Source organism: Ovis aries, chromosome 17, assembly GCF_016772045.2.
Source record: "Ovis aries strain OAR_USU_Benz2616 breed Rambouillet chromosome 17, ARS-UI_Ramb_v3.0, whole genome shotgun sequence".
In the NCBI taxonomy this organism is placed as follows: Eukaryota; Metazoa; Chordata; class Mammalia; order Artiodactyla; family Bovidae; genus Ovis; species Ovis aries.
Genome location: NC_056070.1, coordinates 30170752 through 30196084, shown reverse-complemented (window position 1 = coordinate 30196084; position 25333 = coordinate 30170752). Strand labels below are relative to the sequence as shown.

At 37.1% G+C, this 25333-nt stretch overlaps 1 protein-coding gene and 1 non-coding gene across 2 annotated transcripts in view; both read left to right on the top strand.

Annotated features, from left to right (window-relative positions):
* Positions 1–25333, top strand: part of INTU (inturned planar cell polarity protein) — an 80520-nt gene that overhangs the window by 16046 nt on the left and 39141 nt on the right. Inside the window, exons 3-5 of the mRNA XM_004017263.5 lie at positions 9724–9809; positions 18815–19018; positions 23091–23209. Coding sequence (XP_004017312.3) covers positions 9724–9809; positions 18815–19018; positions 23091–23209 — 409 coding nt within the window. The remainder of the gene's footprint in view (positions 1–9723; positions 9810–18814; positions 19019–23090; positions 23210–25333) is intronic.
* LOC114108921 (U6 spliceosomal RNA) lies at positions 11616–11722 on the top strand. Its single transcript, XR_003585647.1, has one exon. It is a non-coding gene; the product is annotated as a U6 spliceosomal RNA (small nuclear RNA).

The following is a 25333-nucleotide window of genomic DNA, read 5'->3' as shown; positions in this document are numbered from 1 at the left end:
TGTTTGTTTTTTTTTAATTGAGATAAAATTGACATATTAGTTTCAGGTATACAGCATAATGATTTTATATTTGTATATACTCTGAAATGATCACCACAATAAGTCTAGGAAGCATCGATAATGATTTTATATTTGTATATACTCTGAAATGATCACCACAATAAGTCTAGGAAGCATCCATCGCCACACATAGTTACAAAATGATCGTTGTTATTTGAAGCTAGTGAGTTTTTAGGTGATCACTTAGGCAGTAACAGGCAACTGGAACAAGAGCTAGTGCATTCTTACATTCTCTGAAGTCCTCACCTTCCTTCTCTGTAAAGTTACAGGATTGGGCCAAAATATCTCTAGGGTTTTTTCTTTTAGTTCCGTGAAAGGAGGCCAGCATCCCTGCTTATGAAATCCTGCCTTGTTTTTTGCAGGATTGCCGATATAATCGTAGGATCCCACATGCTGGAAAACCCCAGCTCATGCCGGAAAACCCCAGCTCATGCCCTCTCTTTATATTCACCTGGGGCCTTTGCTGGGAATACCCATTTGGACTGAGTTTCAGACCAATCTCTAAAATTCTTTGTACCCATTTCTCTTGAAATCTAACAGAGAGGTGGTTATGACCAGTGAACCTCCTGTTCCTTATTTCCTTTCCCCTGATAATCACTCCAGTCTGCTGACCCTCCTAGGAATGCCAGTTACCTCTGGCTGTGATCTTTGCACCATCTGTATGGGAGGAGGGAGAATCAACCAGAGAGGAAGACTACCAGGGTGGTCCTACTGTTTATTGTTAAAATAATTTAAAGGTACCCGAGATGCTAGTAGTTTACTTTTTTAACCTGAGTGGGGTAGCATGTACTGTACTACAATTTATGTACTTTTCCTGCATGTGTATTAAATAGCGATAAAAAGTTAGAAAAATTAGACAAATGATTTCAGTTTTGTAACAGGAAAGATTATAACTTAAAAATAAGTAGAAAAGGAAATTTGTTGAAATAAAATGATTATTTCATCTTTGGCACAGGGCAAAATGCTTGGCTTGTAATAAGCCCTCAAAAACATGTACTGAATGAATAAACTACGTAAAAAGAATACATGGCAGGGAAAACAATTAGAAGTTAATATAAATACAGCAAAATGCTGTAGTGTTGGATTAGTGTGGGGGCTTTATGGGTGATTGTTCTCTGCTTTTTCAAGTTTTGAATTTTTTGATTAAGCCCTATAGTTTTAAAATTATATAATTTGGGAATAAAGAATGGATGATTTTTTTTCAGCATTTATTTTTTAAAATTCTCTGAGTAGTCATAGGTATTAAGCTTGTGAATAATGAATATTACCTCATAACCTAACTTACACCAGAGATATTAATCACTGTTAGGAAAGAGCCTTCGTCCTTGAATGCTTCATTGGGCAGATGCCCTCATTTATCAAGATCAGAAGTCCTGTTCCAAGTCGGGTATGTGTTCATACCCATCAGTGGGCAATTTTAATGTCATGGTGAGTTTGCTAAATGCAAAGCACCTTGCTAAATTGCACAAGGTGCTTCTGTGGTGGTAATTGCTCATTTGTTTCTTTCACGGTGACATTGCACACTGCAGTCACCCCACAGGCAGGAGGATCATGAGAACTTTGTCCTGATCAATGCAGCTTGCTCCAGGTGACTCTTGCCCTTGTCTCACTGGAGAGTGACCCACCATTGACTAAAGTCCCTTGAGCATCACAGTGAGACTGGTGACTCCTCTTTCTTTTCACGACAGCAGAAATCTGTTCTATTCTCATTCTTCTTTGCTGGTTTCTTGGGGGTTTTGCTACCTTTCTTGGTGCCATTTTTTCTGTTCAGGCTGCCAAGGGCTTGCATGTTTATTTTTATATTTCTGTTAAAGTTTGACAGCTGATAGCTCCTTACCTGTAGCTAGTCCCCATCTCGGTCAAGAGCAAGTAGAAGTTCTCCTTTTATCTACATCCTAGAAACTGGCTATCATCTGTGTTTTATTTTTTTTCTTCAAGATTATTATTCAAGTCATTTAAAATTAGGTGTTCTTTTTTTTTTTTTTTTTTTTAGGTGTTCTTTTAAGGATTGGGAAGGATAGGGTTAGAGAAAGTACACATTAGTATCGTAGACTCTGCATACCCTGAAGACTGTTTCTGATGTAGAATAAACAAAGTTTTTATTTCAAGTTCTTTTTGTATCAGCTTCTGATATGCTCCCCTGTGGTCACTAAATAGATTTGTTTTATATAATACTTGCGCTGTTTCACTTTTAAATTTTGAACAAATTTTGGAAGTGCTTTTGGATTTACTTTTAAAAATCATTTAAATTGAGGTGTTACTCCATAACATGCCCAAATCTTAAATGAATACTCAGTGAATTTTAACATATCTGTATACCTTTGTAACTACAACCCAGGTGGGTACCCAGATGCCCCAGGGTGCATCCTGCTTATTGGTACACCCACCAAAGATAGTCTTCTAAAAGTCAGAAGTTTTCTAGCAACAGTTGATTTCGCCTCTTCTTGAACTTCATGTACATGGAAGCATGTGGTGTGTATTCTCTTGTTTCTGTTGTCTTTAGTTTATAGTCTGTGAGACATGTGGATGTTGTCACTATGTAGTAATCCATTGTGTGAATACATACTATTTGTTTTTCCATTCCACTGTTAATAGACATTTTGGGGGTTTGCAATTAAAATATCTGAAGCTCTCTTTTGAAAAGATAGCTTTGGGTTTTATGAACATGTCATGTATGGATGTGAGAGTTGGACTGTGAAGAAAGCTGAGTGCCGAAGAATTGATGCTTTTGAACTGTGGTGTTGGAGAAGACTCTTGAGAGTCCCTTGGACGGCAAGGAGATCCAACCAGTCCATTCTAAAGGAGATCAGTCCTGGGTGTTCATTGGAAGGACTGATGCTAACGGTGAAACTCCAGTACTTTGGCCACCTCATGCGAAGAGTTGACTCACTGGAAAAGACTCTGATGCTGGGAGGGATTGCAGGCAGGAGGAGAAGGGGACGACAGAGGATGAGATGGCTGGGTGGCATCACCGACTCGATGGACATGAGTTTGAGTGAACCCTGGGAGTTGGTGATGGACAAGGAGGCCTGGCGTGCTGCAATTCATGGGGTCGCAAAGAGTCAGACACGACTGAGCGACTAAACTGAACTGAATGTGTGATTTTACTCTCTTAATCTTTAGTAGACTGTTATTTGGTATACATTTTTGTCTTCTCCCATTATAGTTGTAACATTTTGATATTCTTTGTTTTCCTATATTTACAATCCCCAAGTAAAATTACTTTTATTTATTCATTTATTTTTGACTGTGCCGTGTGGCTTGTGGGATCCTAGTTCCCCGACCAGGGATCAAACCCAGGTCCCCTGCAGTGGAAGCAGAGTCCCAACCCCTGGACTGCCAGGGAAGTCCCCATTTCTATATGCTTAATGAAAATAACTCTACTTACTTGTCTCTCTTCTCTCACGTAATTTATCCTCCATATTTTAACCCATGGTACTTGATCCACTAGTAAAGACACTGAAGCAGTGAGTTCATTGGAAAGACAGAGTTTTAAGAGATTTTAGGCCACTGTATAGCGAGTCTGGTGCAGTTACTTCCCTCGTGGGTGAGCACCAGAGGTGTCATGTTCCTTATCCAAGAGCAGATAGCCAGCCAGTCAGTAATAAAGCTAGAATCCACGGGTTGTGAATTCTGTTCACAGAGCTCTTTCGCTTAACCTTGTTGCTCACTTGAGCGGGTGGTTGAGTTCAGTTCAGTTCAGTCGCTCAGTCGTGTCCGACTCTTTGCGACCCTATGAATCACAGAAAATGCCAAAAGATTTCTCTTTGAAACAAAAAAGAAATGATTTAACCCTTTCAAAAATATAATTGGGAAATAAGCTATCACAATGTACTGTTTAATCCAGCTAATCCAATTGGAAACATTTGTTCTAAAGAAGTCATCTAAGACACACCTGCAAGCCATCACCAGCGGATCAAGTCAGGCCCACCAGCCTAAATTCTCTTAAAATTCTGTCTTTCCAATGAACTCACCACCCATTTTTGTGCAGTCTGCAAACTGAGAATGGTTTTAACCTTTTTCAGTGGTTAGAAAACAAATCAAAAGAGTGATATTTTATGACATATGAAAACTTTATGAAATGCACACATCAGTGTTCATAAATAAAATTTTATTGGAACAGAGCTACATTCATTTGTTTATTGCTACTTTAAAGCTACAGTGTCAAAGTTGAAGAGTTGCAACAAAGACCATATGGCCTGCAGAGCCTAATGTATTTACTGATCTGAGCCTTTCCAGAAAAAGTCTGCTGACCCCTGATGTAAAAAGAGGAAAAACTATGTGCATGAAAACATTTGCTGAAGCATTTTTTAGTTAGAATAAAAAATAAAAACCATGAAAATGTCAGGCCAACAGTATGGTTATTTAAATTATAATTTAATAATTATAAATTATTTATTTGACTATTAAAGTTATAATTCTAAAAACTATGTAACCAGCATAACAATTCTTATTACTTGAGAGATTTAAAAGGAAAAAAATAATTCCTAATGACTCCTTTGTGTGAACAAAGGTAAAGACTAAAAATAATTTTCAAAATTAATCATGGCTATAGGTAGCTCAGCTGGTAAAGAATCCAGCTGCCAATGCAGGAGACCCAGGTTTGATCCCTGGGTTGGGAAGATCCCTTGGAGAAAGGAATGGCCACCCACTCAAGTACTCTTGCCTGGAGAATCCCATGGACAGAGGAGTTTGGTGGGCTACAGTCCATGGGGTTGCAAAGAGTTGGACACGACTGAATGACTGAACAATGACAAATAGTGCCATAAATAACTTACAGTCATCAGTGGTTTTTTCCAACATTTCTGTAGTATTATTTTCTATTTTAATGAGAAATTAAAGCCTTACAATAGTTTCTCATCTATCATCTTCTGAGAATATGATATTTTAGCATCATATTAAATTTTACATGGGCTTCCCTGGTAGTTCAGACGGTAAAGTGTCTGCCTACAATGCGGGAGACCTGGGTTTGATCCCTGGGTCAGGAAGATCCCCTGGAGAAGGAAACGGCAACCCACTGCAGTATTCATGCCTGGAAAATCCCATGGACCGAGGAGTCTGGTGGGCTACAGTCCATGGGGTCGCAAAGAGTTGAACACAACTGAGTGACTTCACTTCACTTTATAATATTAGTAGTTATTATTACTTAATATTACTTAATAAAGAAGTTATTGTTACTTAACCTTCTGTATAATATTAGTAGTTACAATATATGTGCTGGCATTATTCAAGGAACTCTAGAAGGGTAGGTTGGGAGGGACCTTGATTTTCTCTAGTTTAGTGCTTAAGTATTATAGTTGAGGGATTGATATTGAGGTTAAAAAATATAGTAATTTTTATTCTCTCAAAACTTAAGATTTTGTCAGTAAATGCATTAACTTTAATGAATAAAATGGCAGTATGTAACTGCTTAAAAAATCAGATGCTTTCCCCTTTACATCAAATTCAGCTGAATTTAAATGAACAATTTAAATTCACAATCTGATCCCACCCCCCTGTCTCATATGTATTTTCCAGTCCTCCTGTACATTAAATACTCACTTCTAACAGGACTGATTTATTCTTTCCCCAGTGACCTCCAAATGTACCTTGTATATCCATCTGTTCTTTAGTAGCATTCTTGGTCTCTGACTCTCATTTGGTGCTTAGTCAAGGTTACTTTCGGAGAAGGCAATGGCACCCCACTCCAGTACTCTTGCCTGGAAAATCCCATGGGCAGAGGAGCCTGGTGGGCTGCAGTCCATGGGGTTGCTAAGAGTCAGACACAACTGAGCAACTTCACTTTCACTTTTCACTTTCATGCATTGGAGAAGGAAATGGCAGCCCACTCCAGCGTTCTTGCCTAGAGAATCCCAGGGACGGGGGAGCCTGGTGGGCTGCTGTCTATGGCATCGCACAGAGTCGGACATGACTGAAGCGACTTAGCAGCAGCAGCAGCAAGGTTACTTTATATTGTTGAGTGGGTATATTAATTTCCTGTTGCTACTGTGACAAGTTACCAGACCAGGTGGTTCAAAACAGCACAAAATTATCATCTTACAGTTTTGGAAATCAGAAATCTAAAATGTGTCTTCCTACACTACAATCAATGCATGTGTCCACAAGGGCTGCATTCAGTCTGGAGTCTCCAAGGGAGAACTCCTTTCCTTGGCAAGCATTCCTAGCCTTCTGGTCCCTAACTGCATCTTCAAAGCTGGCAGTATAGCATCTTGAAGTCTTTCTCTGACTGACTTTCCTGCCTCATTCCTTTAAAGATCCCCTGATTACATGGGATTCACTTGATTAATCTCCCAATCTCATGTTTCTTAATTACATCTGAAAAGTCTCTTTAGCTATGTAAAGTAACATATTCACAGATTTTAGAGATTAGGATGTAGATATTTTTGGAGGACTATTCTGCCTACCACAGTGTGTGTTTTTTATTTTATTTTTTATAAGATATGAGTATTAATTTTTTTTCTTTGCAGTAGTAATAATATATGCTTATTGTAGACCATTTAGAAAATGTAATAAAACAAAGCAAAGAAAAAGTCCAGTCACCCAAAGACAGCATTTTGGTGTGTGTCCTTTCTTTTTCATACATTTATGTGTAATAATTTTGTTTGAAAGTAATTTCTTAAATTGTGTATTCATTTTGCATATAATGTTAGTGGAACTGTAAACTAACTTTTGCATATATATTTCCATAGTCCCTGATGCCTAATGTAGTTAGTATGCTTCAGTACACATTTGTCATTTGATATAAGTAGATGTTGAGAAATTGATGGGTGTTCTGAAATAATAAACTTTACATTGAGGAATTGACTTAAGTATTATGATAAACTAACCTCTCTTTAGTTTTTATTTGATTCTTGAAAGTATCTCTTGATAAACTTGGTAGATTTTTCCTCTTATTTCTACCCATCAATAATCCTCAGACTACTGCTTATTTAACAGTTCAAACAAATTCATGCATTTCATTTCCTTTCAGCCTTTGAGATGGGACTGTGCATACTAATGACTCCCATGCACTTGTTGAGAAAGAACTTTGCTGGGGCACAAGCTGCCCACTGCAGTGATGTGATGTCCAGGAAGCCTGCCATCTCTGAGTCACCTCACAGGAGGTGCTCAGAAAAACACAAGGAAAACAAATATCTGAGAAATGAAAAGGAGATATAACTCTTTATAGAAAGAGACAGTTTTCTACTAAACATTTTAAAATATTGTGAACATACTACAGTTGTTCTAGGATTAATTTTCAGGTCTTTTGTGATGATTCTTGTCTCCTATTTTTAGAGGTTTGCCTGACATGGTGCTTTCAGACAACACTTCCTACAACACTCAACTACTGAACTGTATCCATTGGGGTTTGGAGGGGGAAAAGAAAAGGAGTCATTTGTGACATTATCAGGTGGTTTTAGTTTAAAGGAACAAATTTTAAATCGTTTCACTATTCAAGTGTCCTGAGGACACAATAATCTACAGACAGTAGAACTCATGGTTGGTATCATCCAAAAGTGGTTTTCTTTTACATCGGTACTCCTGTATTGTGTTCATCTTCCCCTCGCTCCCTCCCTTCCTTCCTTCTCCCTCTTTTTCTTTCATTATTTTCTTTCTTTCTCTCCTCTTCTCCCTTTCTCCTTCCCTTCCTTTCTTCCTTTTAAAAATCACTATAGCCATAAATAATGTTATATAGTACACTTATTTAATCTCTTGTTTAAAAATAATCAGGGGAGTATGTTGCTTTTTTATTTTTCCAAGTTGAACTAAAGTTGGAAGTTTCGTTTGCAAGTTCTTTCTTTTCTTCCAGAATGATTGAGATACAATTGACATAAAGCACTGTAGAAGTTTAAGGTGTACAGCATAATAAATTGACTTACATCATAAAATGATTACCATAATAAGTGGTAATGTTTAGTCAGTATGCATCATTTCATATAGGTACAAAGTTAAAGAAATAGAAAAAGAATTTTTGTGTGTGATGAAAACTCTTAGGATTTACTTTCTAAACACACTTGTTATGTAACATACCAGGGCATTAATTATACTTATGTTGTACATTACACTCTTAATACTTATTTATCTTATAACTGAAAATTTGTACCTTTTGACCAACTTCATCCAATTTTCCCCTTCCTGGCTTCCCTGCCTCTGGTAACCACAAATCCATTTTCTTTTTCTATGAGTGTTTGTTTATTTGCTTTGTAAGTGTGAATGACCTACAACACTGTGTTGGTTCCTATTATATAGCATAGTGATTTGATATTTCTATACATCTCAAAATTTCTTAACTTTTAAGAAAAGTTACAAGGTTGCTCAAATGCTATAATAGTGAACCATCATGTAGACTTGGGGGCCAAACCCAACGCCATTCTCAACTGAACGGCATTTCTTGAGCATCTAACCCTAGTGTAGGTCATTGCAGGCTCTCACAGGGCTGGCCTAAGCAACTCCTGCTCACTCTGCACTTTGCCCCTTTCCCATATGACAGCATATCAAGGAAACCAAGGAACGAAGGCAGAGGAGAGGGAGGAACAGCAGTGGGTGAAGTAATGACAGTCTCACCTGTTCCCCAGCACTCATTCTCAAAGGTCATCATGAAGACCAGGGGACACCTACACAACAGTTGCTTTAAAGGAAAGGAACTTTGAGTTTAGGAAACCCAAATCTTTTATAAAGAACAGTTATTAATAACAAGACACTGAGGGAGAAATTATCCTTATTAGTCTGTACTTTTGCTCTGGAGACACTATTTCATCCAAAACTGTTCACTGTACAATCTTGAAAAGATAACTGAGAACAAAGACTTTCAGTTCCTTGGCTTGTAAGATACAGAAAAGCAGGAGAGGCCAATAGAGAGTTGTCTAACAACACTATTTTATCTATATGCCTATTTATTTTGTCTTCTCCAAAGAATATTAAGCTCCATATGTATAGAGAGTTTTGTCTGTTTTGTTCATTCTCTATCTGCAGTACCTAGAACAGGGCCTTGCATACAATAAGTGTTTGTTGGATGAATTAATGAATGGTTGTAATTATTTAATGTATGTCCTATCAAATAAGAATGATGAGAAAAAATAACCTTGTTATGTGTATTTCTGTTACTGCAGTTCACTGGTGTTTAGATGTTACCTTCATGTTTTGAGAGTAAATTTCCATTTTAACACTGATCTTTTATTAAAACCACTTGATTTGATAATACGCACATTTAAAGGAAAGCCATGGAAAAGGATATTTTAACTGAAACATGCTGGAGATTTTAAGTTATGATGTACCACATGGATTTAATTAAAATTTCAGCTGAATTTTTTTACTGTGGGTCTAAGTGTTTAGATTCAATTTTGTTAAGTGTAATACTTGCTTAATGCTACAAATTTTCCATTTGTCCCTTGGGTTGATATAATTCTTCCAATTGTAGAAAAAAATAAGAATATTCATCTCTTTAAACATTCACAGCTTATATTTAGTTATGGTGCAGTGTTGTGTTGCATTATAGTTTAAGAGTGGGGTGGCAGATTAGCTCTGCCACTAATTTTATAATCTTGAGCGAGTCCCTGAATGTCTGCACCACATTTTGTACTGCACTTGGAAGGTCAGATTAGATACTTTTTAATGTTCCAACTCCAGATCTTTTTCAGTTTTGGATACTCACACAACTGTCTTTTATTGTGGTCGTGTTTTCAGGTGATGTCCTCGTTGCTGTGAATGACGTAGAGGTGACCTCTGAGAACATAGAGAGAGTTCTGTCTTGCATTCCTGGACCTATGCAGGTGGACATTCTTTTTCTGTGTTTTGTGATGAAATAGATGTGTCTTGTGCTATTTTCTTTTTATAAAATTCTGAAAAAAGTCATGTATAATGGGTGAGTTATGCACTAGAATACTTTAAAATTTTTAGCTCTCAACATTTTTAGCTTTTCGAGATAGTTCTAAAAGGAAAGATAAATATCTGTAAGAACAATACTAAAAACATACATAATAACCAACTTGCCATTGTACGTACCATACATATTGATGAAAATCCAGTTTCTGGAGAAGTCATTTTAAACAGTCATGGAATTTTCTATTCTGACTTATTAAAATAATAAATTCCATAAAGCTTTAAAAAATGTGGTTTTGTTTTGTTTAAACACTATGCTCTTTTCTTGATTTTTATCTTATCTAGTTTAGCCTTACTCCTGAGCTTTTGTTTAGCCACATAATGAATTATTTTTCATTCCTTGTAAGGTAAAAATAAATTTTTTCCATAATATGTTATTTTGATATTCTAAGCGTTGACATTTTGTATTATAAATGACATTTTTAGGTCATTAGATGTATTTTTTAAATGCCATACCTCCTATTCAAGAATGTTCTACTCTTGTTAGCATGGGGAATTGGCTTTCTCTCTTTTAAGGGGTAGGGAGGATGATATGCTTTAGAAAGGTTAGAGGCTCCATCAGGCAGTAAAAGAAGGAAGCAGTTTTTAGATTGATGGGAATGAAGAACAAAACGCCTGATAAGTCAGAATCATACCTGCATCTGATTGAGACTCTGAGGTAACATGACCCATGACAAAGTTTCTTGTTTTCTAAGAAGTAAAATTTTGTTGTATTCGCTTCCTTCTCAAAATACACACACATGCGTGCACACACATACTTTGAATATACACACACGCACACAGAGGCTCTGTAAATTAAGCTGTCTTTGGAAATGCAAAATGAAAGTGCTAGAATAACTATGATAGCCAGTGACCAGCCATGCCTAGGAGTGGTTAGACAGATGATGCTGTTTGAAATAAAAAAAAGAATCAGGCAGTCACCAGGCATGGAGAAGGAAATAGCAACCCACTCCAGTGTTTTGCCTGGAGAATCCCATGGACAGAGGATCCTGGAGGGCTGCAGTCCACAGGGTCACAAAGAATCGGACACGACTGAGTGACTAAACACACGAGACACAGTGCTGGAGCAGAGTGTGCTGATATCCCCTTTAGTTGCTAGATGAGGAGAGGAACAAGGGTGGGCCAGGGTACCAGAGCACCTCACTGGGCACAGACAGAAGCTACTTACCAGTCAGTAATGCAAAATCACAGTATCTTAAAGCCTGAAACAGCGTCATCCAAGTAAACTGGCTGCATGTGAGCCCCGAATGAGGGCTCCTCTTTCTTGCCCGTGTCACTTGCAGGTGTTCTGACGGTACTGCCAGAGTTCAGCCACATCTGTTCCGCCTTCAAAAAAAGAATTTTGTTTCCAGTGGAGTCTATTCTTACATTTAATTAATATACACCATTTGCAAATTTGGCGATGCGCAGTTGGCAGAAAAAGGCAGAGAAAGAAAGAATGATTTAAGTATTTTGGACCAATTTCACCCACCATTTCCATGTCCTTGTTAAGCATGAAATAGGAATTGTATATCTGCTGCCTGCCCAGTTTGCCATTACAACTGCATTAAATGTTCTGTGTTTAAACATACATTTATATATATATATATATATATATATATATATATATATATGCTGTGTGTATATATTTATATATTTTTACAACATTATTTTTAAGTGCCAGTTCTTACATTTTATGCCAAAATGAGGAAACAGCAGTCCTCACTTCAGCTGCACATATACTAAAATTGAAATGATACAGAGAAGATTAGTATGGCCCCTGTACAAGGATGACATGCAAGTTCAGGAAGCATTCCTTATTTTTTTGAATATCCAGTATGGTCAGTAAATCAACAGAATTAAAAATTTAAAAACAAAATGAGGAAACAGCAAAGATGGAAGAAACACTGTTGTGGGTCAGAATGATCATGTTGTGAGGGTATGTTGAACTCCAGCATGGCCTTGCCTTCCTAATGTAATTTCAAGGGGATTCTGCCCGTATACAGCCTGAGAATTGGGAAGGGAACTAGAATTTGTAGGGTGCCAGGAATTATGTTGGTGCTTTGCTAATAGCATTCCCTTTGATAATTTCATTTGTTCCCCTATAACAATCTGTATTAATCTCCTGTTTTACACATGAGAGAAAAAGACTCTAGGAGAGAATTAATGATTCGTCCAAGATTACAGAATTAATAACTCAAAGAACGGAAGCCAAAACTGACTCCACAGCATGATGCTCCAATTGCACGCACAGCCTGGGTGCGTCTTTGTGTCTGTATCCCCTTGTTCTTGCCACAGCTAACTGCAGTGGACTTGTCTCAGAAAAAGCTGTTGTACCTAGTTTGTACCTATGGCATTCAAAACGGTGATTCAAGCAGTAAGAGAAGAGGAATGCTGATTTATAAAGAATACCTTGAAAAGTGAAAGTGAAAGTCGCTCGGTCATGTACAACTCTTTGTGATGCCATGGATAGTCCATGGAATTCTCCAGGCCAGAATACCAGAGTGGGTAGCCTTTCCCTCCTCCAGGGAATCTCCAGGCTCCTCAGTCCTTCTCTAGGGATTCTCCAGGCAAAAATACTGGAATGGGTTGCCATGTCCTCCTCCAGGGTATCTTCCCAACCCAGGGATCAAACCCAGGTCTCTCATATTGCAGGCGGATTCTTTACCAGCTGAGCCACCAGGGAAGCCCAAAGAATACCTTAGGAGACTTTATTTTAATTTTGGAAATAACCAACAGTAGCATGTTAAGCTTATACTCAGGGTATAAAAATAGCCTGAAACGCTTCTCGTCATCCAGCAGAAGATGCCCCGGGAGAGAATGTAATGTGGCAGGAAGGTTACTGAGGAAAAGGAGGGCAGATCTCTATTTTAAACCTCGCTCTGAGCAATTTTCAGGTCTTCTGGGTTTCACTTTCCTCATCTATAATCAGAGGGCATTTGTGAGAATAAATCTCTGAGCCCTCTTCCAACTCTTCAGTTCTGTATTTGAATTTTAAATAAGTTCTGCTATAAATAGATTCAGAATATCAGCATGAAGTCCAACAGCAAAGCCTGGACTAGGTGAAGCATAGAGAGACCAAATCATTTCTTTTAAAGCTAGGTTTTAACATTCTGCAAAACAGCTACCTTCAATTCTTCAAAAATGTTAATGTCATGAAAGAAAAGGTAGAGAATTGTTTTAGATTAAGATAGACTAAGCTAACATACAACCAAATGCAGCAACTCTTCCTTTATTGATCCTCTAATGCAACTGGGAATAGCTTTATTGGGACATTTGGGGAAATTTGAATATGATCTTTGTTAGAGAAGAGTATTGTATGTCATATCCCTAAATGTCATAATTCTATTTGGTTGTGTAGCCTTAGGAGATACGTACCAAGGTACTTAGCAGTGAAGTATTAAAGTAGCTGCAAGTAGTTCTCAAGTAGTACAGGCAAAATTATTTTTTTAGACAGAAAGAAGGTGAGGATATAAGAAGAGGTGAGTAAGACAAGGGAGAAAGGAGGGAGGAAGCAAGTGTGGCAAAATGTGTTAAAAAATTGATGTAACTGAATGAGGGGAATGTATGGGTGATCACTGTACACTTCTTGCAACTTTCTGTAGGTTTAAATTTTTTAAATAAAAAGTTGTAGGTTTAAAAACAATGTTTCAGAAATTCAAAATGACAAGAACGAAGGTGCCAGTACTCTTCTAATGACTGAGTTTTGTGATCCTGATCTGTTGCCACGTCTCTGTGCCCCCATTCATTCAACCAGCAAGTAATCATGCAGGTAGAACACCATCCCCCCGCCCCCTGGCTTCATCAGGGAATTTGGGTCCACACATTGCAGTTGACCAGGACTGATTGCATAAGTACTGGGCCATTGCTAGTTTTTCTGGAACTTTGGAGGAATCCAACCCCTTTTCTGGGAGACCAGCCTGCAGAAAATTACTTCTTAGGCCTATGAGAGGAGAAAAGGCTTCTTAAAGGAGATGATACTTGAGTAGAATATTTTGACTTTTATTATTTCCTTCTTACACGAAACTGGTGCTCATATATATTGTGGAAAGATTAGGAAGTACAAACACACTTTTTAAAAAGCATTTGTAAATCTTTTGTATTCTCAGAACCCAGAAAGTAACTAGTTAATGTCAGTATTTTAAAGAAGATGACTGATGTGATCAGATTTGCTTTTAGGAATATATCCCTCTGGATGGGACTGGAGATTGGGAAACCAAGTGGTCAGCTTTATGATAGTCCAGAAGAGAGGGGGTTATGGTCTGGACAAAGGCCTTGGCTGTGGATATGGAGGAGAAGAAGTAGATGAGGGGTAAAGTATTTGGGAAGTAAAGAGGACAGTACATTCTGCAGGAGATAATGGAGTCCACGATGCCTTCCAGTTTTTCTCTTGAGTAGTCCCGTGATATTGCCCAAAAGAGGAGGATCAAAGAGAATTTGCTGAGTCAAGTGGACTCAGTTCCTTCAGCCTTTTGACTAAGGACTATTCAGAGCATCTGCCAGACACAGGAGAAAGGATCAGACACAGGGAGAGCAGCGAAGATGTGAGAGAGACATGTGGACGATGAGGCAGAAGTGAGGCTGTAGTCTGGCTGTGCCGTCCCTCGTGTGGAGAGCTTGGCATGGCAGCTGATGGGGAAGGGAGCGTTGGCTGGTTGTTTGGCAGAGGCCAAAGCAACATTGCTTGTTACATGATGTGGGCTGGAGAGGATAATTAAAGCAGCAAGGCTTTGGAAGTGGTGAGTTATAGAGTGCAGTCCTTGGACCTGAGAATAGGGTACAGCATCCCCTGAAGGTTTCAGGGGTGGAGGGAAGGGAGGAGGAAAGAAAGGCTCGGTAAATTGCACAACTAAGAAAACCTTTTGAGGGAGACAGGAGATGATGAAACTTGTCACAGTTTAATGTTCATGGAGGAACAACAGAATACCCTTCCTTTAAGAAGCTTCACATAAACTCAACAGAGGAAAACCCTTTTTATGAGAAGTTTCATATAAACTCAAGACAAAACTCATCTATAAGAAGGTTGATATAAACTATCTTATATTAGATATTACTCAATAAAAGTTTTTTTCCCTATAAAACATATAATATCCTTAATATTTATATACATCATCCCTTTTAAAAAAATAGTGCTTAACTTTTAATTTGGTTATCTGTCTCACCCTTTTATGGTTTTATCAAAGCAACCAGATTTCCTGACATTTATAGCTACTTAGCATGTAAACTTTTCAAAATGTCTTGCTAAAGTGTAATTATCTTTGCATTATGGAGCCAACTTTACTTACATCAGAATAGTGGCTAAAATAGTTCCTTAAAGAATGTTAACGGATGGTTCTGTGGTGTGTGTATTGCCTGAGTTTTTGTCATAGTGAGGGGAAAAGTTGTTTTCAAGTGTATCATTCTTCACCCAGCATAGCATACCAGTCTTAAATTTTAGGTTGTTGTAGCTGTCCAAAGTAGAATTCGTAAATTTTTATAAATCTACCAGCTAATTTCCTTTTGTCATACCCTATCTTTTGACCTCTCCACCCACGAGAATCTGAGCTGGAGAAGATGCCCCTCCTGTTCACATGTGCATTTCTTTCTCTGAGCACCTGTCACAGAGGGACGCTCCATCAGACCCAGCCTGCCTCTGTGACGCCTGCTTCCTGAGGTTGTCACTCAGCCCCTGCTTGCTACAGTCAGATTTCTCACCCTCCATTTCACTCATATGACCAGCTCCACCCCAGAGCCCAGTGCTGGGGAGTCTTCACAGCTACCCTCTCTAAGGGTACAAAGTCTGCACTAGAGATTTCCCCAGATTCTAAAGATTTCTCACATTTCCAAGGAACACCACCAAAGACTACCATATATTTTCTTTTGGACATTCCTAAATCCTTATTCTCAGATAAAAGAACACCCTAAGTACCAAGCCATTTTTGCTTCTTCAGGTCCTCATTCAAGGATTCAATATATTTATGCTTCCGCATGCTGAGTTGCTCAGTCATGTCTGACTCTTTGCAAGCCCATGGACTGTAGCCCTCCAGACTCCTAAGCCCTCCTAAGCCCTAAGCCCTCCATTGAATTATCCAGGCAAGAATACTGGAGTGGTTACCATTTTCTTCTCCAATATTTATGCTTATTTTTATATTTTTATTTATATATACATATATTGAGCATTACACATGAGAACAGATGCCACCCTCAGAACATAAGTGTTTCAGGCCATATATTGGTTACATATTGCTTGTTTGGATCAAAACCTCACACCAAATATTCTTTTTCACAACTTTCTAAGATCATTTCTGAAACAGTGTCTCTTCAGCTTTTCTTCACCTCATCCTTCTTATCCTTATATTAATTTTTCAGATAACTCTTGAGTGTTCCCATATAGGATCTCTAACTTGTTTATATTTTTGTTTAGCTTACTGAATATTCCGACTCCTCCCCCACTGCCCAGTTATACTAGTGTTCTACTACCTTTGGTTTTTTTCGGCCATGCAGCATGCAGATCTTAATTCCCCAACCAGGGATTGAACCTGCACACCCCCTTGCAGTGGAAGCATGGAGTCTCAACCACTGGACCACCAGGGAAGTCCCTAGCCTTTCTGGATACAGTGTTCTAATACCAAGGACACGTTTTTCAGCACCAAGTTTATAGAAAACATTGCTGTTAGTAAGGGTTGATCTTTTCCATTTGGAATATTAAATGTTTTGTAAAGAAACATGAACATTTGGCCTCAGAAAAATTTCATGAGGAACTTCTCCCTTCCTACTGTCTAGCCATGACTTGGTTCATTTTAACTCTGAATATACACATATTGATGAATTTAGACCTTATGTCCCTTTTCTACTTGTTAGTAAAATAAATCTGAAACTTACTTTAGAAAGGATGTTTATTTAACTAAGTTCACTTTAGGTGTGTGTTAGTCGCTCAGTCGTGTCTGACCCTTTGAGACCCCATGGACTGTAGCCTGCCAGGTTCCTCTGTCCATGGGAATTTCCAGGCAAGAATACTGGAGTGGATTTCCATTTCCTTCTCCAGGGGATCTTCCCAACCCAGAGATAAAACCCAGGTCTTCCGCATTGCAGGCAGACGCTCTACTGTCTGAACCACCTTAGGTAGACAAAGATAACTCAGCGCCCCTGAAATATCAGACAGCTACAGACAAGCAAAATTGAATACAACCATAGTCACTCTTTGCCAACCAAAAAAGAAAGATATCTAGATAGTTTTTCTTTTGGAAAGTTTTGTTCATTGGGGTAGATTTATTTCACAGTATAATACTAACAATAGATAGGCTGATGGGATTATGAATTTTAAAAATAATATGCTTAATATTTTTATGAAAATATATAAATATTTAAGACTCATTTTTTTAAATGACAGTGATATATTAGTATTTATCATATATTTAAAGTTGGCCTTAAAAATAATACCTCTTTTAGTAAGTTATTAAAAATAGGGATTATCACTATCTTGATAGTAACTTTTAAATGTTTCCTCTCAAAATGCAACTTACTGCATATAAACAATTTTATCTGCTTTAAAATATTGATGAGATATCCTTTTCCCCTCAGTTTATTGGGGAGGTTGGATTGACAAATAAAAACTGTATCTGTTTAGATTATACAGTGTGATTATTTAATATACATATATCATCCAGACTTCTTTATTCTTGATCAAGCATGAATTTATTTTTTTATTTTTAAAATTTCATTTTAAAAAGTCATTGCACTTTAATGTCTAAATTTAAAATTATATAGATTGTTATGATTAGAATGTCCTGACTTATCTGTATTTTGATAAGATTTTAAACATTAGGACTATTTTGTGCCTATGTGATGATGTCCTTGCTACACAAAATTAACTATATTTAGTGACAACTTCTTTTAGTCGAGATACACACTGGTGCTTCTTCGAGATAAGCAAGTTCTCTTTGGCCAGCTGGCATCTAGACACATATCTCCTTTTTCAAGGAAAGGTAATTGAGAAGTGGAAGCTACCTTTCAACAACTGGAAAATGGCCACATTCTGGACTCTTACCAATCTTATTTGACATCAAGCCATGAAATTAAAACTATCTTGATAAGATAGATAATCTTCTTAGGGCCACAGTTCAAGATCCAAAAACTTATGTTGATAAGTTTTTGTTCTTATTAGCCTTTATTTTAAAGGACCACAAAGAATATCTAAGAGAAGAATATTTGAATATCACCGTTTGAAAGGAGAGCTAATTCTGGTTGTATGAGGTTTTAATCCTGAATCTTATTATCCTGAATCTCTTCCTGCTTTTAATCCTGAATCTCTTCCTGCTAATTTCCCCAGATGAGTCAGTGCTGTTAGCATTTGTAATGTAGTGTTACTCTTTATTACACTATCAGCTCATACTAACTTTTGTTTTCCCATGCATATCTTGTATTTGTTGTCAATACTTAGAATCCTATGTGTGTGTGTTAGTCGCTCAGTCCCACTCTTTGTGACCCCATGGACTGTAGCCCGCCAGGCTCCTCTGTCCATGGGATTCTCCAGGTAAGAACACTGGAGTGGCTTGCCATTTCCTCCTCCAGGGTATCTTCCCCAACCCAGGGATCTAATCCACGTCTTTTATCCTCCTCCATTGGCTGGCAGGTTTTTTACCACTAGCACCACCTGGGAAGTCCCTAAAATACAGTGACTACGTTTAAATGAATGAACTTAGGTACAGAGATTTATACATTCTTACTCAATAAACGTTTGTAATAATACGTGCCAGCCATTGTCCTAGGAGCTGGAGATACAAATAAACATAGAATCCACAGTTCCTGCCTTCAAGGAGCCCATACTCTACAGTGATTTTATGCATGCTGGAGTGAATGTGCATGTACAGTCTTCTTTGTGAAAACCACTGCTGATTTTCCCTTGTTATAAAATCAATACCTTTTAATTTGTTTAAAGGTGAAACTGACATTCGAAAATGCATATGCTGTGAAAAAGGAAACAGCTCAACCAAGACAGAAAAAGGCACAGTCGAACACAAGTGATCTAGTCAAACTTCTGTGGGGAGAAGAGGTAGAAGGTATCCAGCAGAATATTCTAAACACTCCTCACATCATTATGTACCTCACACTACAGCTTGACTCAGAAACATCAAAGGAAGAGGTAAGTGTCTTTTCAAAAGTGCAAAGGAAAAAAGTAAGGACAAGGACTTCTTTGTAGATTTCCAAATGCATAGTAAGCTTCCTCAGCCATTCTATGTCTTGTATTTTTGGTATCTCTCTTCCACACAGCAGTCTTCACACTGACAAGCTCAGTGAGCCCATTTATAGAGATTACTAAAATATTTGAATTTGTTTCTCCTTATCTTCTTTTAAAATGTCTATTTGAACTGCTTTTTCCATGATATTTCTTAACCTATACTTGGTTGCTTGTATCATTGTTATTCTTGCTGTATGTTCTTATTTCTCTTTTCTTGTGATTACTCTAAATATTTTCTCATGATATTTGTCTTAACAGATTCTAAAGTTAAACACTATCTTAGCTCTTTTTCAAAATAATTCAAAGCCCTTAGTACACCTTAACTCCAATTTTCCCCTCTTCACATACATGCTATTACCATCAGCAGTTAAGTGCCATCGTTTTTTAAAATTCTACAAATTGGGCATAATTATACTACTGGTACTACTATTTATTATTGTATTTTATATACTACAGAATGTATAAATTATATATCATAAAGTTCATATTTTATGCATCATATTTCATACAGATGAATCATCTTTAAATTTGCATGTATATTTACTTTTTTAAATTCACTATTCTTATATCTCATCTTATTTGGTTATTTTTCTTCTTCCTAAAACTTATACTTTAGGCATTTCTCTTTCACTGAATTCTTTTTGTTGTTATTTATCTGATGCTGCCTTTTTCACCCTTCTTGAGAGGTAGCTTTGTAATTCTTCCTGTAATACTTCCTTTGTAAGTCTTCTTGTGTCGCCAAGAATATGAAGTCAACGCATGGCACTGGTCATGCCAACTAAACAGAAAATTTTTTTCTCTAATCTGTTTGAAGACAGTATTTCTTTGTCTTTTGACTTCCGTAGTTGATATTAATTAATGACTCCATTATTCCTTTTCAAGATCGGTTGTATCTTCTGTGTCCAGTTTCTTGCTTCTGCTACGTCCAAACTGCTTTTTAACCTCTCCGTGGTATTTGTTTGTTTAAACAGTCCCATTTTTATTTTGAGAAACTCCTGCAACGTTTTTAACTAATTTACATGCAAATCTGCTGGACTATTCCTGATAATCCCTTGTTGCTTGCTTGTCTTTGTGATTCTTTACTTTCTCTAAGCCTCTCATACAGATCTCTTCTGCTGTTGGGGACTCTGACTTGTGGTGGCTTACCTTGTTATGTTCTAGGGTGTCACTGACTAAACTTGCTGCTTGATTTTTATCTTTGGGCATCCTTTGGTTCTAAATGGGGAATACCTTCCTGCAAGGAGAATTTGCTTCTTCTGCTTCTGTCACTGACGTAGGGCACTTCAGCCTCACCCTAAGCTCTGGGTTTAACACGATGGTCCTAGGCTCAACTCACCTACCTAGCTATTGGCCCAAAGCTCAGTGTCCTGACCAAAGACACTGTATGTATCAGCCCTCAATACAACCTGCCTCTGTACTTCTGGCCTCTACTTACCAATCCCAGCTGAGGCCCCAACTTGCTTTGCAGTGCTGAAGGAAGGGTATGGAGAGGAATATCACTGGAGACTTCTCTAGTTCTTTTATATTGAGCAGTTCAACAAGTATATTTTGGCCACGAGTCTGGTTGTTTTACAGCACGAGGGTCTCAGAGCACCTAGGGTACCATAATGCTTTGAGCAGAAATGAAATCAAAAAAGTTTTTACTGGGACTTCCCTGGTTACGACTCTGAACTTCTACTGCAGGGGTGCAGGTTCCATCCCTGGTTGAGGAACTAAGATCCCACATGCTGCAAGATGCTGCCAAAAAATAAATAATTAAATAATAATTTTAAAAACCATTAAAGTATAGACCTAATTTATATTTCTTTCGTTTTGAAATCCTTGCAGTCTATAATGTCAATGACAAGTCCATTTTTATTCAAAGTGTATATTTCCTTGTGTTGCTTTTTCATATGTCAGAATTTAGCCAATAACTGAACTGGAAAGGAAGGAATTTACTTACACATATTTTTATAATTTGCTGTGCTCTGAAGAATACATGGAGACCTAGAGGTGATAATTCTAATTTCTTGCACATATTACTAGTCCCTTGTATCTTTAGAACAAGTGAGAAATTTAACTATGTATTAAATAAAACACACAGCATATTTCTGAGATGGTAGCACCCTGAATCTTTCCAGGTTGTCTTGGAGTAGGATAGTGCTGAGGCCTTTTGTCATCCTCGCCTTTCTTTCCATGGGAAAGTGTGTCGGTGTTTCTCTAATGAACAGGTCTCGGTCAGTTGACAGGCCTGTATCAACACTGTCATTAGGAGAGGCTTTTTATTCTTACTGAACAGAGTGGAAGCTGCTGCAAATGCATGCTACTAACAAGTGCTTTAAAACGCAGCTAATTAAGTTGGTTAGGAGCTGTGGCGCTTGCCAGGTCTTGAATAGTGAGGCTTTGTGGGCTGGTTGCTGCAGAGGTTGAAGCAGAGAGTTTCTCAAATGACCTTTGTATTCTGGTATTACTTATTTTACAATTAAATGTCATAGGGTCATTTTGTTTTCATGAGTTACATATTTAATAACAGCTTGTTTTCTTCAAGTTACAAGATTTGGACTTTAAAAAAACTAATCGAAGACTATATGGTTATTTGTTTAAAGTGGTGTTGGGTATTTGGCTAAATACTGTAAATTTGTTTGCCAGTTAAGGTTCAGATTTATTAAATGGACATAACAGAAGATCTTAACGGGTGTTTGACTTAATTTTTAGAGATAAAATGTTTTGTGATTACTTTTACACTAGAAATACTACCAGAAATTCAGGTTATTAAGCAGGCTGTATTTAGCACACATCTTCCATAGCAGTTTGCATATATTAAATGTGCTTGGTAAGTATAAAAAACAGATGTGTCCAGTTTATTATTATTTATATTTTATCCTAATATGGAAGTTGCTAAGACATGGACTCCAAGCCACATAATTGTTTCTTTTAAAGAGAGACGAAAGCAAAGTGTAGAACATTCTTTAGAGAGAGAACCGAAGAAAAGATACAGCATTTTAAAAGTTTGAGTGTCAGTCATGGTTATATTAATATTTAAGGATATTGTCATTGAATATCATAAGTGGAAATTACTCTGAATTCTCTATGGTTTCTATCTAGAAATTTTTATTTTGCTTGCTTCTAATTTGTTGTAGAAAAAATACCATTTTGTTTTAAGTAACAGCAAAAAAGTGAGGTACAGATTGGGTCATCTCTTCATGGAAAAGTACTAACAATGCACAGCCTGGTTTTGAAATGTATTTAATTTTATGAAAATATTTGTTTCCTCGGAATATACTCTTCTTGAAAACAGAAAACCATTAAGCATTTTGTGAATAATCCTATGGATTTAGTATTTTCCATAATTTAAAATGTCCCTTTTAAAGGTTGAATTCAAATTAATTTATGACAGGCAAATGCTTTCAAATTGAAACCGAAGATTTTATAGTATCGTTAATACTTCTTTCTTCTTATCTGCATGACTTTAATTTTGTATTGTCACTCTGTAAATTTAATTACAGCCTTGTGTTTAAATAAAAATTTTATGATTTTACCAAAGATGAAGCTTATCTTTTAAAAGTCAGTAATGAAAGTAATTAAATTTAAAGACTCCTTAAAGTTTCATTTAGTGTCTGTGTGCATATGTAACCATAGGAGACAAGAATATCTATATAATGAAATATAAATGTTTGTTAGTATTTAAATTTATTGTAAAGGAGATTAATATTTGAAGCATTGCTGGTAATTGGTTTTAACTATTCCAACTAATCAGTATTCTCCTCAGCATATATATCATGACCAATTTTGATAGTCTAACTTATTTTAAATGTGCATATGTGTTAAAATTCCAGGCATACTTTTCTTCTTATGTTTGCATAAAACTCCCACTGAAGCTGAAAGGAGTCATTTTTGTTTGTTTTTTCCTTAATTCGAACTCTATACTTGGCATGAAAAAAATCATTGTTGGAAAATTTCAGAAGGATTGACATTTCTGTTTCTTTTCATTTAACAGCAGGAAATCCTTTATCATTATCCAGTTTCTGAGGCATCTCAGAAACTCCAGAGTGTGAGAGGGATATTTCTCACACTCTGTGACATGTTGGAAAATGTAACTGGGACACAAGTTACAAGGTAATAACTGACTTTTATTTAGCTTTGATTCTCTTTCTTTCCAGTTCTTTACCTTGGTTCTGACAAAACACTAATGCAGGTATCTGTTATACAAATATGTTTATATCAATAATGGAAATATTTATATGGCAGGTATGATATCTATGGATAATTTCTTTCTCACCTCGGTTGTTTCTACTACTCATCTGTTGAAAATTATATTCTCAGTACAGCTGTAGATCTGGGTGTTTGGGCACATTTTACATAACAAAATTAGACTAATGATCTGCATTTTAGAATTTTTTCATAAAAGTGGTCTCTATTAAGCATGGCATTATGATGAATTTTGGCTTTTTCATGATTGTATCTTGATTATTAACTTGCTTGACAATAGCTTTGTGTTTGGTAAGGATGACTGAATACAAATTTTTCATATAGATCAAAATGTTTTGTTCTTAAAACAATGATAGAAAAACACACAATACACATACACTTTAGAAAAGAGTATTCAGAAGGTATCATCTATAATATTTCCTGACTTTGAAATTTTATAGTTAACTTATGGAAAGGGGGGGCTTCAAAGTTTTTGAGGTTTTTTGGGGTTTGTTTTTTTTTTTTTGCTTTTTTTCATAAAATAGATCTACAAATTATAAACTATTTTTCTTGATATTTCAACAGTTTGCTAAGTTGCTAAGTCACTTCAGTTGTGTCTGACTCTGTGCGACTCCATAGACGGCAGCCCACCAGGCTCCCCCGTCCCTGGGATTCTCCAGGCAAGAACACTGGAGTGGGCTGCCATTTCCTTCACCAATGCATGAAAGTGAAGTCGCTCAGTCGTGTCCGACTCTTAGCGACCCCAAGGACTGCAGCCTACCAGGCTCCTCCGTCCATGGGATTCTCCAGGCAAGAGCACTGGAGTGGGGTGCCACTGCCTTCTCCTTTCAACAGTCTGGACTTTACCAAAAAAAAAAGTTTATCTCAAATTTTATGAGCCCTTCGATACTGATACGATATCAAGTTGGATTTTCTAGGCTTTAGCTTTTCTTTTCCAATCTTCTGATTAAAATGACACCTTTAGGATTTTATTCTTTATTGAAGTATATTGTTGGTTTATAATGTGTTAATTTCAGGTATACAGCACAGTGTACACACACACACACACACACACACACATCCTTTTTCAGATTCTTTTCCCTTTGTAATAGGTAATTATAAAGTATTGAGTATAGTTTCCTGTGCTGTTGTCTAGGATCTTAATAGATAGGATCTGCAAGATAACAGGAAGAATTTTTTGTTTCTCTAAATGAAAGTGATATTTAACTCTGGGACTTTTAATATAGCGTATATATAAAAGACTAGTTCATTACAGAATGCTAGTAACCGAGGCTCCATTTAGAATATATTCACATTCATAAACCTGGAGGAGGGCATGGCAACCCACTCCAGTATTCTTGCCTGGAGAATCCCCATGGAGCCTGGCGGGCTGCAGTCCATGGGGTCACAAAGAGTTGGACGCAACTGAGCGACTAAGCACAGCACACACATTCATAAAAGCATGTCATAGGCATTAAACATTTTTTAATAGTTTTATTGAGATACGGTTCATATAGCATCCAATTCACCCACTTAAAGTATACAGTTGGCTGGTTTTTGGTATTTGAAGATGATGTGAAACCGTCACCAGAGTCAGTTTTTGAACACTTTAATTATCTGAAAGAAGAACTCTGTACCTTGCAGCAGTTCACTCACCTGCCCACCCCCAAACCCTAAGCACCCACTAATCCACTTTTTGTCTGTATAGATTTCCCTACTCTGGACATTTTGTAAGAAAGAAATTGAAATATGTCGTTATTTGTGACTAGCTTCCTTCTCTTAACATGTTTTTAAGGTGCAGGCCTCATTTTTAATCTTTTTAGTAAGAAGATGTGTTTTAAGTTTCTCCATGTGGATTTTATTTTTCTAGATACTTTAGATCTTTGATATTTAGATCTTTGTTAGATAAGATATGGATTAGACATGTGGAAGCAGCTTCCCTGGTGGCTCAGCGGTAAAGAATCTGCCTGCCAATGTAGGAGATGCAAGTTCAGTCACTGGGTTGGGAAGATCCCTTGGAAAAGGAAATGGCAACCCATTCCAGTATTCTTA